Here is a 16,211-nt window from a genome sequence, read left to right as displayed (position 1 = left end):
TTGTGCACATGTTAGTCAATAATTAGCAACGAATTAATTCTCAAAGAGCGAAACAATTAGTCGCACACCTCACAACAGCCTCTCAGCCCCAACACCTCTAACACCATAACATAATAATCATCGTCAACGTAATCATCAATCTAATTATCTTTGGTTGCCGGCAGCATAATTCAATTTTGATTTTGAATGTGATCTGCCCAATTGGCTAATCACACACTTCGCATGTTGCGCGTAATTACGCAATTTGGACTCCCCCAAGCCAATGAATTAATCCTAGTTATTTATTTCATTCCAGTAAACAGAATATCTGCGACTTGTGTAAGTAATCAAAGCATATATATACTTGAGCATCTAAACTATGCGACCGTTTTGTTAGCTGAAACCGGGCGAAATCGAGAGGCAAACGCATATTAGGAGAACACATTCACCGCCTGGCATAATTCTCTCTGTAATGTGTGCTTTCGATAAGCAGCCGAGATTTACGAGCAATTGGTTGTCTGGTCAATGCCCCTGTTCAGCAGTTTCAGCAATGCATTAGGAAAGCATTTAAGAATTGCTGCAAATTGTGCAAACGCAGCGCAGCAGGCAAAAGCATTTCTCATGCACTCGCGGGGCTTGGATTTCCCAGCCACAAAACAATAGACTGGTTCATAAACTAACACACACACACACACACACAGATATACACAGACACGCACAGTGACGCATGGGGCTTAGAATAGTTGCTTGCATCCGGAATTTTCCCAGATATATTTTTTAGAGTAGCAACCAAAGACGACGATGCTGCAAAAGTTGCAAAGATGCTGCAGCAGACACCGGCTTTGAAACTTGTGGGCCCAAGCTCAGTCTGTGTGTCTGTGTGTGTGTGTGGCTGTATCTCTTAGGAAAATCTGCTTAAGGATGCACATATTACACATAAGGAAACGGATAAAGAAGTTGTAAAATATCTGGCACGCGCTCGTGCACAATTTCATAATACACAAAACAAAGAACCAAATAAATAAAATAAATGGCAACAAAACACGAAAAGGCAACATCATTTTTCAAACTTGCATTCTTGTAAATCGATAACCGCATATGTTTATGACTCATAGGTTGGGAAGTGCATTCATTTAGACACGAGTTCAAACTTTGACTTGCCATAACTTATCTCAAATTTTCCCAGAGCAATCACTTTGCAGATATATAACAAATAGTATAAAGAGACTAAAAGTGTGTTGTTTACTTAGAGTTTATTTTATTTACTTTATTATTTCGCAGATTTTGCAGATTTGACAACTTAAGGAATTGAAATTTATTTGGAATGTGTCGATAAACTATATTAAAATTTATTTTCCTTTCATTAAGCTTTACCGTCAATCATAATTATGGCCACATTCAAGATTCGCTCATTACCAATAATATGCGAGAAATACAAGCAATTAAAGTGGATTTCGGCCAATTTGGGTCAAGACAAGAGACAAGTGAATCCTTGTGTTGGCCGACAGCGCAAATGAGCCAAATATTTTTATAACTTAATTAAACACTGATTTTCGTTTCACCATTTTACGGGCATTTTTATGGCAAAAGCAACGTCGCCGAGAGTGCCACAGAAGAAGAAGAAGTTGTATGCCACTTGTTTTATTGTACATTGGTCCTGTTGGTTGGGAGTGCTCTTACTTCTGCTATGTGGTTTGCTAGTGGCTTGCTAGCGGTCAGCTGCCAACTAGGAGTATTAGTTTTATATGCTGTGTCGGCTATTTCGCCCCACAGGCAACGTTCAACTTATTTTGTGTAACTGCCAATTGTTCGATTTACTTTTTGCTCGCTTCAAAGCAAGTCCCACATCTGCCAATGTGCCAGATATTCGATACAGCTCACATTGAACAGAAAATCACACACACTGTGCACACAAGAAGTAAGTGGGTCTTTCTTGTATTTGATATTGTTTTCTGAGAATCTCTCCGCCTGCAACTTGGCTTGCTTGTGTGCTGAGCGCCCTAAGGTGTCAATGGCAGATTGACTAATCAGTTTAATGGCTTTTGTGTTTTGCAAAATATTCGACCAAATGAAGTCATTAAAATGCAATTAATATTCTGTTGCTGTTGTTTTTGCTGTAGGAAGGTTTTCTACATTTTCTTAACTTAATTTAATTCATTACGCAAATTTAAAATCCTTGCCAAGAGCTTGATGTACAGTGAAGAGGGTCCTGTTGCCCAGCTTGTAGCTTCAATTTTGCGGCTTCCCAAAGATTAACCCAAGATTACACTTTGGGCTGACAAATTGGCAATTGATTAAACTAATCCCCAAAATAGTTAAATGGTTGAGAAAATTAATGTGATACATAAATTCAAATTAGTTCAATAAACATTCGGCTTTATTTTGGCAAAGTGAATGAACAGAAATGAAACTAATTAATAGTTTTCTGCTTATTTATGGTAGATATCGCAAAAGAGATCTTGCAAGCTATAAATATATGTTTTAAATCTGCTCCATTAGTAAAAATATCTATAAGAATACACCATTCACAGCATTTATTTTAAATTTAAAAAGCTTATCAGCTGAGAGCCACTAATAGACTTGAATGCATTTCTTTTCGGAAGCAAATAAAAGAAGAAATTCCTCAAATGAGTCACCAACTCGTAGCAATAGGAGAAAAATGCAATAAGGATACGAAATACAGAGCACCTGGTGCTGGTTATTTGTCGTCTTTCGTCTGTTGCCTTTACCCTGATGCCTGAATGCATCCATTGAACAGATAACTGAACCGAAGCCAAGACAAATGTGTTGTAAATAACGCGTATCAAAGTGTTGTGACAACGCAAAAGGCATCCAAAGGCTGCGTAAATGGAATACCAGATGGGTTGGGTGGCAACGAACATATATGGAAAGATAAATAAGACGATCTATTCGAGTTGTCTCAACTCAACAAAACTGGAAACCCACAAATAAAATATGTTGCACAATTTACCACGCACAGTTGCACCAAGCCAGAAACTAAAAAACGAAAACGAAATTACGAAAAAAATGACTCAGACAAGTAGATTGGATACACAAAACCAAAAACAATAATAATAACAAAGACTTTTGCGAAACAGCTCTGGAAAGCAGCTTATGCAACTTATGTGTGCATTCAGCAGCAACAGCAGCAACAAATATAACATTGATGGAGCTACCAATAGTAAGTAATAATAAATCCTTTAAGACAGTTTTCAAAATGCTTTCTTAATACAGCGACATTTTCCATTGAGCTTGAGAAGGATACGTGCAGGACACGAGCAGGAAACTGCTGGAAATGATGGCAAAGTGCAATGTTGAAAATGGATGACCAATAACCAACATCGCCAGCGAAGCCACTGACCTGGCTTCTATCCGCTTTCAATACAAGATTCGCACACAAAGCGCAGCAAACAAACAAGAAGCACAACAAACAACATGAAGGAGTAATTCCAAAAAAAAAAAAACAAAAAGAGAAGTAATGATAAAAAGGTAGGGAACAACTTGCTTTTTGACAATTTCAGTGACAGCAATTGCTGACCCCAATCCAGCTGAACTATGTCCTTTAGTTAGTGACAAATGATGGAGTGATTTTCTGTTATGGGATCTATGGAAAACTAAATTATTCAATGCAATAATAATCCTAAATGATATAAAATTATCAATCAATGTCTTTACAATTTTCAAGCTGTTATTTTCTTAAATTTTTAAGCTTAAATTTAAAGAATTGATAAAGACTCGATGCAATTTTTCTAGCGAAATAATTTAAATATTTTACATATCTCTAAACTTTCCATGGAAAGATGGAAATTTCGTTAGCTCTATTTGCTAATTTAAATACACTCTGTTTATTTAATTTTTTCTTAATAATATGATGAATCGTTTCATAGTCTGGATACATATATAAATAGCACAGTGGACAAAACTGAAACTCAATTTCATAAATCGCTCATGCATGTTGCCATATTGGTCATTCTCTCTGACTGTGTATATGTATATGTGTGTGTGTGTGTGTGTGTGTGTGTGAATGACTAGCTCTCTCTACTTGTGATTGTGAATTGGAGGACATGTTCGGTGACACATTCTGCATATGCAAAGCCCCCTGAACACAAAACAGTAATCTATTTAATAACTCACGTGGAGGACACGTGGGGCGAAAATGTCGGCGCGATAAACTCAAACTGACTGGCCCGTGTCCTGGCCGAGGGATTTCCATGCCCCTCTCTTTGGATGATCCCCTCTTAACCACAACAACGGTCAGTAGCAATGGCAGAGCTAACGTTGCAGAAAATGGAGGTGTGAGGAAAATGATGAGAGCAAAATGACATCAACGAGAACGACGGGTAAATCTATCAAAAAAAATGTTGCCGCAAAAGTGTGTTCAAAATGCCCCAAAGGTATGAGTGAATTTGCGCAGGGATGCAAAGCCAGGATATGTGAAATTTAAATACAGACTTTAAATCGTAAAACACAGGCTTAAAACTATCTATAGATTAATCTGGTTAGCTAAGTATCTGTTAGGTATACGTTAGGAACTATTGTCTTACCTTTTCATTGCAGCCCTGAATTCAGGCAAACTTAATTACACGCATACCTAAGCACAAACATTGCTGGGGGCAGGGAAGCCGCCGCAGGACATGAGAACAGCTTCCTCTTACCGATGATAAGCAGAGCCGAACGGTTAACCGCAACACAGTGAGCGGGAACAGTATGCGTACACATAAATATGCAGAATTTGTCATTTTGTGGCAACCGAGAACAGTGTCGTTATTTTAATGAAAATTGACTTTTGCTGCCGGGCACATTTTTCTTTCACGATACAAATCAGCAAAAGGAGTAAAGATGCTGCTGCTCTTTCTTTCTGTCTGCTGAATCGCGTTTTATTGGTGCTAGAAATAAAATATAAGTACGAGTATGTATAATGTTTTTGTCTTGTGCTAACCCTTTGAGTAACAGCTTTTGGACGCAGCTGCTCAAGAGGACGACCAAGTATAGACAGTTTATTCCCGTTGCAGCATAAGAAAGGCGAAAGGAAAGGCAGCACAAAGTACCCTAAGGTGCAGACACGTACAGTAATACAAATAAAGAAAACAATAATAGAAAATGGAGCCAAAGTCACAAGTGGAATAAAAGGCCAAAGGACCTGCAAAAAGTACAACAGCTGGCTGACTGCTGGGCATACAGGATTCTGGCAGCAATGTTTGTTGCCACTGTTGTTGTTTCTATGGCGCCATTGTCTGCTGGTTAGGTAAACACACATCGAATGCTCAACCCGTGCCAAAAATCAGCCCATTGTCTGACAGCACGAGACAATTCGAAGGAACACAATAAGTGTTGTCAAGCGTTTTCGAAAGCATTTGGGAAATTGAAATGCTCGGTTTGAGTAGCGCATTTTGGCAATGCAAGTCTCATTCAGTACTGCTGTGCTGTGCTGCTTAGACAAATGTTTATTTAACATTTTAGCTTTATATTTTCCACTCACGTATGTACTTTTTCACCTGTTATTCATCTGTTCCGCCCATTGCACTTTTTAATGTGGCTGGGGGCGCCAAAGAAAATGCATGAAAATATATTTAATATGTATTAAACGAATGCACTCGCTGAATGGAAAGGTCAACTCAACCTTCAACTTGAGGTCAATGCAATGCAAAACTCAAGTGTATTGTAAATTTTCAAAAACACATACAAATAATAAACAAATATCTAACTAAAATATGTTTGCTTATGTGGAATCTTGGAGAAGCATTTGCCAAGTGACCCATAAGCTGTTTACGCTTGACTCGCTCGAGGGGTCAAACAAAAAGCTTGCTTCCATTTGGATTGCAAGGTTTTTAATTAAAGAAATCACAGATCTAACAACGAACTGTCGGCATTTAAACGCATCAATAGTTTTGGCAAATATAATAAAAAGCCAGTGCAGACTTAATTCCAATTGGCATTCTTATAATATACGACGAAGACATGACCTGGTCTTCTCTGGCTGACTATCTGGACAGTTATCCATTTGCCGAGCTGGCAGATGAACGGACACAATCTTGGCCCATGGTTTCATCACCATGGAATGCGGCCAGTGTGCTGGCCTTGTACTTACTGCTGGTGCATTTAGCGCCCAAATGGATGGCCAGGTGGGTGTGTGAAATCCAAATAGCTGTGGGATGGGATATCAAACGCCTTCATCATATTGTCTCTCTGTTTGCAGTCGCCAAGCGTTTCAGCTTCGTTTGCCATTGTTCTGCTACAATTTGCTGATGGCCATGCTGAATGCCCACATTTGCCGGGAACTCTATACGGCATCGCGGGCTTTGAACTACAGCACACAATGTCAGCCGTGTAAGCTGAGCTACGATCCAAATGAAATTCGTGTAAGTTTGTTTACTCCACCCCCCTTAAGTACGTCAAACATCAAGCGATGCTGTTCATTTTAGATTGCCAGCGCATTTTGGTGGTTCTACATCACAAAAATTCTGGAGTTTGCCGATACACTATTTTTTATATTGCGGAAGAAGTGGTCGCAATTAACTTTTTTGCATGTTTATCATCATAGCACGATGTTTGTCATTTGCTGGATTGTTGTTAAATGGATACCCACGGGATCCAGTAAGTTTTGTTGTTGTGTTTACTAAAAGTATTTGGCTAATTTGCTTCCGCTTGCAGCGTTTGTGCCGGCTATAATTAATTCGCTTGTGCACATCATTATGTATGGATATTACTCGCTGAGTGCTCTGGGCCCTCGGGTGCAGCCGTACCTTTGGTGGAAGCGTTACTTAACTGTGCTGCAGATGCTGCAGTTTGCACTGGGTTTGGCTTGGGGAGCACAGGCGATTGTTAACCGCTGCGAATACCAGCCCTGGCTGAGTTATACGGGAGTTGCTTATATGCTCTCATTTCTCTTTCTCTTTGCACGCTTTTATGCACAAAAATATACAATAGCTAATGGCGAGAAGTGCATTAAATACCAATAAAATTTAAAGCAATGAAACAATGAGTTTGAATTGTGCGCGCGCTCATTTCACAGTTATCGATAGCAAAATGTGATAGTTATCGCAGTCAGCATTAGCAATCAGCTGTTCGAGTTTGTGTTGATTTTTTGAAATTTGAAAAGTTGTGTACACACTGCCAACAAAATACCAGTTGACATAACAACAACGGCTGAAGCCCCACAGAATTGAAATAATGCAAATTATAAAAGTTACTCGCAATCTAGTCAAACACAAACAGTTATGCCAGCCAAAATTGCGAAATATAACCAGCGCACTTTACTACAGCACAGATAAAGGTGAGTTTTAATACGCTTTTCATTTACAAAAAATGTGTTTTTTGCCGGCTAAAAAGTTGACTCTCAGATGCGAAATTATCTTTGGCAACCGGCTACCAGCCAAAGCAAGTGGAGCAGGCGTATTGGACACGTGAAGAACAACAGACCGCGACACAGTCGAGCAGCACCTGCAAGCGTGGCACATACCGTATGCTGTTGCCACCACCAAATGTGACGGGAAATCTGCATTTGGGGCACGCTCTGATGGCCACCGTTCAAGATGTGATTGCGAGGCAGCATCGACAGCTGGGCTACAATGTCGAGTGGGTGCCGGGTACCGATCATGCCGGCATAGCCACCCAGGCTGTCGTGGAGCGTACTCTGGCTGCCACAAAGGGTCAGACGCGTCAGGAGATCGGACGTGAGGCGTTCTTGGATGAAGTCTGGAAATGGAAGGCTGAAAAGGGAGCCGGCATTGTACAGGATCTAAAGCAGTTGGGCTGCACGCTCAACTGGGAGCGTGAGTATTTTACGATGGACAAACAGCAGGCTGATGCTGTGAATGTGGCCTTTGAGCGCCTGTTCGACGAGGGATTGATTAAGCGACGCAACTCGTTGGTCAACTGGTCCTGTGCCCTCAACTCGGCCATTTCGGACATTGAGGTGGACACGGTGGAGATCAAGGAACCCACTGAGGTGACTGTGCCAGGCTACGAGCAAACGGTGCTCTTTGGACGCATCTTTGACTTTGCCTATCGCATTGTGGATGGCGAAACCCAAGCGGATGGCACGCCCGAGGAGATTGTCGTGTCCACCACACGACCAGAGACTATTCTCGGTGATGTTGCAGTTGCTGTGCATCCGAGCGATCCACGCTACAGCAAATATCGCAATAGGGAAGAAGTCCGTTTGAAGCATCCCTTTCGCGAGGACACAATTCCATTGATCTTTGACATTGCTGTGGACAAGGAATTTGGAACGGGTGCCGTTAAGTTGACGCCAGCGCACGACAGGTTCGACTTTGAGCTGGCCAATCGGCACAAGCTGGACGGACGACAGGTGTTCAGCAAGAGTGGACACATCCTCGATGCGTATCCAGAGTTTCAGGGCCAGCCTCGTTTCGAGGCACGCGATCGCATCGTGGAGCGACTGGAGCAGCTGCAGCTGTTGCGCGAGGTGCGCGGACACAAAATGCAGCTGCCGGTTTGTTCGCGCTCCAAGGACATCATCGAGTACATGTTGCTGCCACAGTGGTTCCTCCAAACAAAATCGATGGCGGAGGCTGCGCTCTCCGAGCTGAAAAGCGGACGATTGCAAATTCTGCCCGCCAACTTTGAGTTGGAATGGGAGCGTTGGCTGGAAGATTCGCGGGACTGGTGCATCTCGCGGCAGCTTTGGTGGGGTCATCGGGTGCCCGCCTACGAGGCCTTTGACGCCAATGGCAAAAGCTGCTGGGTTGCTGCCCTCAATGAGGAGAGTGCGCGCGAGAAGGCATCGCGCATCTTGGACACCAAAGAACCGCGACTCTGTCGCGATGTCGATGTGCTGGACACTTGGTTCTCCTCATCGCTGCTGCCCTTCTCTGTCGCTGGCTGGCCCAATGAAACGTACAAACAGGTGTATCCGCTTGATTTAATGCAGACGGGCCACGACATCATCTTCTTCTGGGTGGCACGCATGATGATGATGGGCCTTAAGCTGACCGGTGAGGCGCCCTTTCAGCGCATCCTGCTCAATGGGATTGTATGCGATGCCCAGGGACGCAAGATGTCCAAGAGTCTCGGCAACATTGTCTCACCACAGCAGGTAGTGCAGGGCGCCAGCTTGGACAGCCTGAAAGCAGTTCTGCAGCAATCGTGTGATGCTGGCATCTTGAACCCCAACGAACTGAAAACCTCAACGGAAGGGCTAACTAAAATGTTTCCCAATGGCATCCAGGAATGCGGCACGGATGCGTTGCGCTTCACGTTGCTCAGCCACAATATCAAGAATCATTTCATCAACTTTGATGTGGCCGCTTGCCACACAAACAAGCTGTTCCTTAACAAGATCTGGCAGGCAATGCGATTCACACTGGGCGCTGCCCAAAGTCTCGGAATCAGTCTGAATGAGTTCGAGACCATGGAGGGCGTCACGCTAAGCATATGGGATCGCTGGATCATTGGACGACTGGCCGAGACGCTTGCCATATGCTCCGAGTGTTCCACTAACTACAATTTCCATATGGCCACATCGGCCCTAAAACTTTTCTTCTATCAAAATCTATGCGATGTTTATCTTGTAAGTTCTTACGATGGCATATAAATTATAATAGATATATATTAAATATTCACCATATCTTTTGTAGGAAACGACCAAAGCGGCTATAAGCAGTCGCAGCAATGACGCCTACATCAACGTGGCCACTCTGACAACGTGCCTCAGCTGGGGACTGCAGGCAATGATGCCGTTTACTCCGTTCGTCGCCTCCGAGCTTCTGCAGCATGTGCCGCTTGACATACAACTGAATCTGTCGGAGTATCAGGATCCCAAGCTGCAGGCCGAGGTTGCCGATATTGTCGGCATCTGCACAATCATTCGGCAAGTGAAGAGTCGCAATCAGATCAGCAAACGTCACGCACCTAATTTGTGTCTGTTCGCTCAGAATGAGGAGGCGGAAATGATACTGCAACGTCATCTGAAGCAAATTGCGGTGCTCACTCGCTGCACGAATGTGGAACTGGAACTGCTCAATGAGGATTCCAAATTCTCCAAGAAATTAAACTTCTTTTCCACGGCGGGAGCGTTGTGCTCCTTTGGCATCACCATGAACGAGGAATACACGGCGCTGGCAGAGAAGCGGGCTCAAATGATGAACGAGAACCAGAAGAAGCTGAAAAAGTTGAACAACGAGCTGCAAAAGTATCGACTTCGTGTTGACAACGAAGCCTTCCAGCTGATGGCCGATAAAGCAACCAAATTGCATTTCAACCATCGGGTAAGATCTCTAATTACTTATTATCTATAGATCGATCGATCAGAGTTTTGCTAACTGTTGGTCATTTGCAGATCAAGGAGCTACAGGCTGAGATTGATAGTCTTATACGGATGGCAGCGTAGTTCTAATCATCCGAATCTGTTAGATAAATTATGTACAGTAAATGCTAAAAGAACTAAACTAAATATAATACGTATTATAAAGTAATTTATTTCTATATCAATTAGTTGTAAGTCTTTTATTGTAGTTATCATTATCTGTAATCCAATCTATAACACTGGACAAGCAGCTTGCGAGTAGGATAAGTAAAAGCCACGATTCGATATATCCAATTCTTCATTCGCATCCGTCACTGCGAAAACGACAAATGGTTTCGCCGTAGTTGTTGTCGAGACCAGACCCAATCCACAGAACCGATCGCTGGGCATGTTGACGCCAGCCTGCACCGGAGCTGGTATAATAAGGTAATCCGTTGTGCAATCCTGACTCTGCACCGCTGATGTGGCAAGCAGCGCCGGATCCACGGCGCCCACATCATTTGTCATCGTAAATGAGTAGGCATCGGAACCAACCTGGCCATAGGTGATGGAGCACATGCCCGTCGCCTTGCGTATGCAGATTCCATAGCGCATGTTGGCCAACTGTCGCGTCCCCTGCACTCCAATGGAGTTGAGGGCAGAGGAAGCGGCAGAGACATAGTTAAAGCTCGCAATATTCCCACTCGGGGTCATGTGATACTGCAGACAGCCGGCGGGCGCCAAGGTCGCCGATGTACAGCCCATCATGCGTATCTGGAATTGCCATTGACGATTGAATGTGTAGCCGCCCGAGGTGACTACTGTGATGGAGATGGGACTTTCGCCATTAAAGTCAACATAGACATGTTGGCCAGAGTTCTCGCCACAAATGGTAGGCACCTGGGAGGCGCCACCGGTTATGGTTAAAGCATCGGTGCTGCAAAAACCATCGCCACTCGGTGGAGCCAGTGACAGGGCCAGAAAATCGATTCGCAGCTGGCAAATACTTGAATCCGGCGGTGTAACAACAATCGTGCAACGTCCTCCGCCGGAATAAGGTGCCGGATAGTTACTGTTGTAGAAATATGTATTATTGAAGTTGGTGCTTGCACCACAAGTTCGCTGGTCTGAAAAACATGATCTGATTAACATTTACAATTTGTAATTTGTATTCAGTTCAACTTACAGATGCAACAGACGGCCTGGCTCGTAATCGTGGAGCAACTGCCAGCGGCAACACCATTATTATCGGTACACTCCCCACGGATGGCGCACGTGCCCATCAACAGGTTGTTGCCACGGCAAATGTCATTGGAGAAGCGACCGATGGTGTAAAAGGGAAACCCTGAAAGAGATTGCGTGTCAGTGCTTGAAATTTTCTAATTACATACATATGTTAACTTAATTTTAGAAATTGTTAATGAGCTATGAAAATCTCTCTGCTTAAATATTTTTTGAATATCAAACTTAATTCGAACAAGGCTTTCAATTTCATGTAAAACTAATTTCTGGAAATGGTAGAACTGTTTATAAGTCTCTTTGTAAATACTTTTTAAAAATATTTAAAGAAACACTTTTAAATAGTTGAATTTGGATCAATTAAACCTGTTATAGTAATCCAGTAAGAACAGATCCTGAAGTTCAATTTATCATAAATTTTAAAGACTAAGTTTCAGCTATAAATCGCTTGAGGCTTGGCTCAAGAAAATAATTTCAAGACTTGAAAAATCACATTTTTAAACGTTATCAACTTGCTCTTTGCGACTTTAAATTTGATAATTTAGTATATTTGAATATAGGTGAAATTTCAAGAGAAATATGGGGGTCATTACAAGTGATAGCAAGTAAATGGAGATAAGCTCGATGGTAGCCGAGATAGCCGATGTTGTCAAGCGATGACACAGAGCACGCCTGAGACTAAAGAGTCCAGCACGGAACTGGGTGATAATTGAAATGTGACCCACATACATAAATCCATCATGAAGCGGTGCGGCAACAAAAACAAACGGTTGCCACTCAAGACGCAAATGGCCCAAAGCAAGAGCGGTCAACAAACGTTTACTTACAGCGAGGATTTCTGGAATTGTTGCGGGCAACACCGCTTCCCGCTCCCGCCACCAGCTCATGTTCAAGACTATCCAGTAGTGTGTCGTTGAGTGTCCAACTCTCATTGTGCATTGTTGAAAACCCAAGTTGGCTGGTCGCACGTGCCGCACTATAAATGCCCAGAATGTAGCTGCTGAAGAAGATGACCACAATGCCCAAAATATGCGTGGAATGTGTACGCTTCGACATGGCTTGATTGAAACAGTTTCCACTTCACTTTCGGTTTTCTCGCACTAATTCTACGGGAGAAGACGAAAAACGTCTTGGACGCGTCTATGATTCGATTCAGACTGAGCAGTGTATGAGCGTAGCTCTCGGGTTTACTGTGTCGTACTGAGACGCAGGTGCTAATTGAAAGACACCGATGCGAACCCCCCCTACCCACACCCCCCATCTCCCCCTCTCCATTCCTATACCATTGCCATGCTCCGAGAGCATTTCACCCAAAAGGAGAGGAAGGGGAGGCTGGCAAATGCAGCGCGTAAATCGTGTGTAGTTTATTTCGATGGCTGCAAATATTTGGAGCACTCACGCATAGCCAGTTAGTTAGGCTCGATCGTTGGGCTGATCTTTTAAGAGCATTCTTAAAATGACAGTAAACAAAATGAAAATCAATGGGACGATGAAAGTGATACAAATACATAATTTAGGAACACGCGTGGATAATCATCGCTTGATTCGCCCCACCGATCGTAGAAAGTGCGCGCTGTTTACTTTTCTTTTCGTATATTAAACATTGTTTAAACATTGATCTAACGCTCAATTTGCATTTATTTATAGCCGACAATAACAACAAGAGCAACAATCACAATTTGAAACTCGTGCTTTATTACAATATGATGTAACGGTGCTTTAGCGGTGCAGCATGCATTATTCTATTTGCATCTTCACCACAGCAGCTGCCTGGGGAACGTGGGGAACTACACACGACTTGAATTAACAATGTCGCACTAATTAAGGCCAGCTGCTTTTACTAATTAATAGTTAGACCCATTCAGGCAAAAGGTAAAAGTGGCCGGAAATTGTAGAAAGTTGCAACAAAGCTGCCCTGAAATAAACAGTTCTTAATTGAGTCATGTGCGATTTGTTTATCATTTACCGTTAACTTTACAGCAAATTGCAGTGCTTGATTCTTTTAATTAAATTTACAGCAAATCGCTCTGCTAGATTTTGAATTACAATTATTTATATATATCAAAAATGATGTAGCTTATTCAATTTCAATAATAGCGCCCGCCTTTGTCAACGCTTCCTTCAGTTTCTCGGCCTCCTCTTTGGGGATATCCTCCTTGACAATTGTCGGAGCACTTTCCACAAATTTCTTGGCCTGCACCAGATTCATGCCTTCGAGCAGATTCTTCACCTCCTTGATGAGCGCCACCTTTTGTTTCTCATCGAATTTAACCATTTTCACCTTGAACGAAGTTTGCACCTTTTTGGGAGCCGCCTCCTCCTCATCCTCAGCAGCTCCTCGTGGCGCAACAGCGATCTGCGCTGCAAATGCTGCCTCGGGCAGATTTAGCTTCTGTTTGAGCAGTGTACTCAGCTCGGCCACCTCGAGCAAATTGAGCATCGCAATATTATTCACAATATTATCGAGCTTGGCATTTGGTGGCTTTGCAGCGCCCTCTGGAGCGGGTGGTACGAGTTTCTCGGCTGACCCGGCAGAGGGAGCAGCGGCGGGGGCAGCAGCGCTGTATTGACGCTGTATGTTGATTTGGCGACGAAGTTGACGCAACACAAGACGTGTGACTTGCATTCTGTATTTGGCTGCAAGTGTGAAATGTGCTTTATGTTAGAAAATCGTCCAAACTTGTGTGTGTTATTTAATTTACTTGTGTTCTTTTAACTGGTAAATGCCGCAGAGGGTTATGTGAGCACTAGTGATGACAGTTTACCCAAAAATCAAAGCACAGCTGTTGCTCACACTACTATCGATAACGACAGCGTGACCGTGCTTTCGAATGAACTATCGAAATTTAAAACGGCGAAATTTAAAGAATGGTTTAACTTTTCTTATCAAATATTTAGTTAATTATGAAAAAACCATAGTAATTGAAATTGTTTTCATATTTATTATTTAAATACACAAGAAATGTTATAAATTGAGTTTAGAAATGATATTTATACAGTATAAACTTTGACATAATCGATTTTGAGCTGTGCCTGTTCCAGCCACTGATCCTTCTGTGATTTGATCGAAGTCCAGAAATCACGCATTGCTTGTGGGTGCTCTTCATGCCACGGCTTCTTCACATCGAAGAAGAACTCATTAAACCCGCCAACGCCCAGACCAAAGGTCAAATAGAACTCCTGATCAAACGGAGCAAGGCCCGTGCCCTTCTCCAGTTCATCCGCATTCGGAAGCGGCTTATTGGTCACCGACGTCTCACTGAATGCGCCCTTCTCGCTGCCCTGGGTGCACACATCCCTGCCATCCACATACCACTTGAGCTCTCGTGGCGTCCACACTAACGTATAATTGTGGAAGCTATCGCTCCAGTCGTCGCTGATGTCGGCGGAGCCCAACTTGTGACACAGTTTCGCCGAACGCAAAGGTTCCTTGGCATTAAGCACTGCTCCCGTATACAAATCCAAGTGTGCTCCGTCACTCGATTGCCGAGCATACGCAATCCTCAGCTGACCCGACTGATAGTCATCTTTGCCGTAGACATTCGCCTTGGGCTGCAGCCACAGCTGCGGCAGCAGATACCTGGCACGGGGCATCTTGGCACGCACCTCAACGCGTCCATATTTGAAGCTCAGTTTGCTAGAGAACTGAGCAGAGACAATAGGTGGCAATCTGTCCGGTCGATTTCTGGCATCGCGTACACAATCCGCTGTATCTTTTATGCCAGTGCATCCGCTGCCCAAATCCAACTTGGAGTCCAGACTCTGTTTGAGCAGCGCTTTCGTCGAATGCGCCTGAAGATCAACATATCCATCGGAGAGACTCAATGTTTGGGCTGCATCATTCAGATAGATGTTGAACTCGTAGTCGGGCACGCCGGAGAAACGATGCTCCACCGTCCACTTGGAGGCATCTAGTTTGCCGCCATTGAAGTCATCCACAAAGATCAATTGGTTCATACAACGAGTCGGATTTCCGTTCACCTGTGTCTTGGGCTTCACACAATTTTCGTTGATCCTGATGTCAATATCCTGTTCAATCGGAACTCGTATGGTGCTCGTTGCAATGGGAGTATTTTGAGTGTTGTCACTATAACCGGTCACAGTAAAGGCGCCGTCGTCGTAGCGATAACCCAGGCCGTTGTAGATAACATAGGTCCAGTAATAGATTATGTCTCCCGGCTTGAGCGTCGCTTGCCGATCTCGGAAGGTCCAACGTCCGTTCTTCGCCTTGACAATATCACGTGACCAGGTGCCACCCTCTAAGCCCTCCATCTCCTCGTTCAGCTTGCCATGGAAGGCGAACAATGTGATTCCTTCCTCATGCGGCATGGATACCTGAAATCCCTTCGGATAAAACACATCAAATCTCGGCTCGGGCACCGTATAGCCCATTGCCAGAGCCAGCAAATAGCCACAGACAAATAACAAGCGTACAGCGTGCTTCATGTCGAAGCAGAGAATCTTAAATGCGCACAAAGCCGAGCATGGGAATCAGAATCGTAAAAAAATCAGACATGCTTATCAAAAAACCGGTTTTTTTTTCTTTGTTTGTTTGTATTAAATTTGAATTAATTGGTATTTTCCCATAGTATTGAATTATTGCGCTTTCAACCTTGATCGTTGAGCATATCATTTTAAACACACACTCACTCATTATTATGCATCACAATTAATTTGTATTTGTTTTTAAATAAATATCGATGTTTTGAATATGTATTTAAATGAGCACGATGCCAGATCGTTTGGA

At 43.3% G+C, this 16,211-nt stretch overlaps 5 protein-coding genes across 5 annotated transcripts; 2 read left to right on the top strand and 3 right to left on the bottom strand.

The window, feature by feature from the left end:
• Positions 1-5,937: 5,937 nt before the first annotated feature.
• LOC6557120 (elongation of very long chain fatty acids protein 4) lies at positions 5,938-6,938 on the top strand. The gene is made up of 4 exons (XM_001983825.1): positions 5,938-6,101; positions 6,176-6,338; positions 6,402-6,573; positions 6,631-6,938. Exons 1-4 carry the CDS (start codon positions 5,938-5,940, stop codon positions 6,936-6,938), a joined length of 807 nt encoding a protein of 268 aa, XP_001983861.1.
• Positions 6,939-7,093: 155 nt separating this feature from the next.
• On the top strand, positions 7,094-10,434 carry LOC6557112 (valine--tRNA ligase). The gene is made up of 4 exons (XM_001983826.2): positions 7,094-7,252; positions 7,320-9,511; positions 9,579-10,208; positions 10,280-10,434. Exons 1-4 carry the CDS (start codon positions 7,150-7,152, stop codon positions 10,328-10,330), a joined length of 2,976 nt encoding a protein of 991 aa, XP_001983862.1. The 5' UTR covers positions 7,094-7,149; the 3' UTR covers positions 10,331-10,434.
• A 43-nt stretch (positions 10,435-10,477) lies between these two features.
• On the bottom strand, positions 10,478-12,564 carry LOC6556541. The gene is made up of 3 exons (XM_001983827.2): positions 12,292-12,564; positions 11,412-11,570; positions 10,478-11,352 (listed from the first exon to the last, which is right to left on the bottom strand). Exons 1-3 carry the CDS (start codon positions 12,518-12,520, stop codon positions 10,478-10,480), a joined length of 1,263 nt encoding a protein of 420 aa, XP_001983863.1. The 5' UTR covers positions 12,521-12,564.
• An 850-nt stretch (positions 12,565-13,414) lies between these two features.
• LOC6556538 (50S ribosomal protein L7/L12) lies at positions 13,415-14,233 on the bottom strand. Its single transcript, XM_001983828.3, has 2 exons — positions 14,167-14,233; positions 13,415-14,101 (listed from the first exon to the last, which is right to left on the bottom strand). Exon 2 carries the CDS (start codon positions 14,088-14,090, stop codon positions 13,542-13,544), a length of 549 nt encoding a protein of 182 aa, XP_001983864.1. The 5' UTR covers positions 14,091-14,101; positions 14,167-14,233; the 3' UTR covers positions 13,415-13,541.
• Positions 14,234-14,386: 153 nt separating this feature from the next.
• LOC6556534 (gram-negative bacteria-binding protein 3) lies at positions 14,387-16,101 on the bottom strand. Its single transcript, XM_001983829.3, has one exon. The coding sequence runs from the start codon at positions 15,908-15,910 to the stop codon at positions 14,456-14,458; it is 1,455 nt and encodes a 484-aa protein (XP_001983865.1). The 5' UTR covers positions 15,911-16,101; the 3' UTR covers positions 14,387-14,455.
• Between the last annotated feature and the right edge of the window lie 110 nt (positions 16,102-16,211).

Source organism: Drosophila grimshawi, unplaced genomic scaffold (genome assembly GCF_018153295.1).
Source record: "Drosophila grimshawi isolate 15287-2541.00 unplaced genomic scaffold, ASM1815329v1 contig_44, whole genome shotgun sequence".
Classification (NCBI taxonomy): Eukaryota; Metazoa; Arthropoda; class Insecta; order Diptera; family Drosophilidae; genus Drosophila; species Drosophila grimshawi.
Note: the sequence above shows the minus strand (reverse complement) of the source record. Positions and strands in the feature narration are given on the sequence as shown.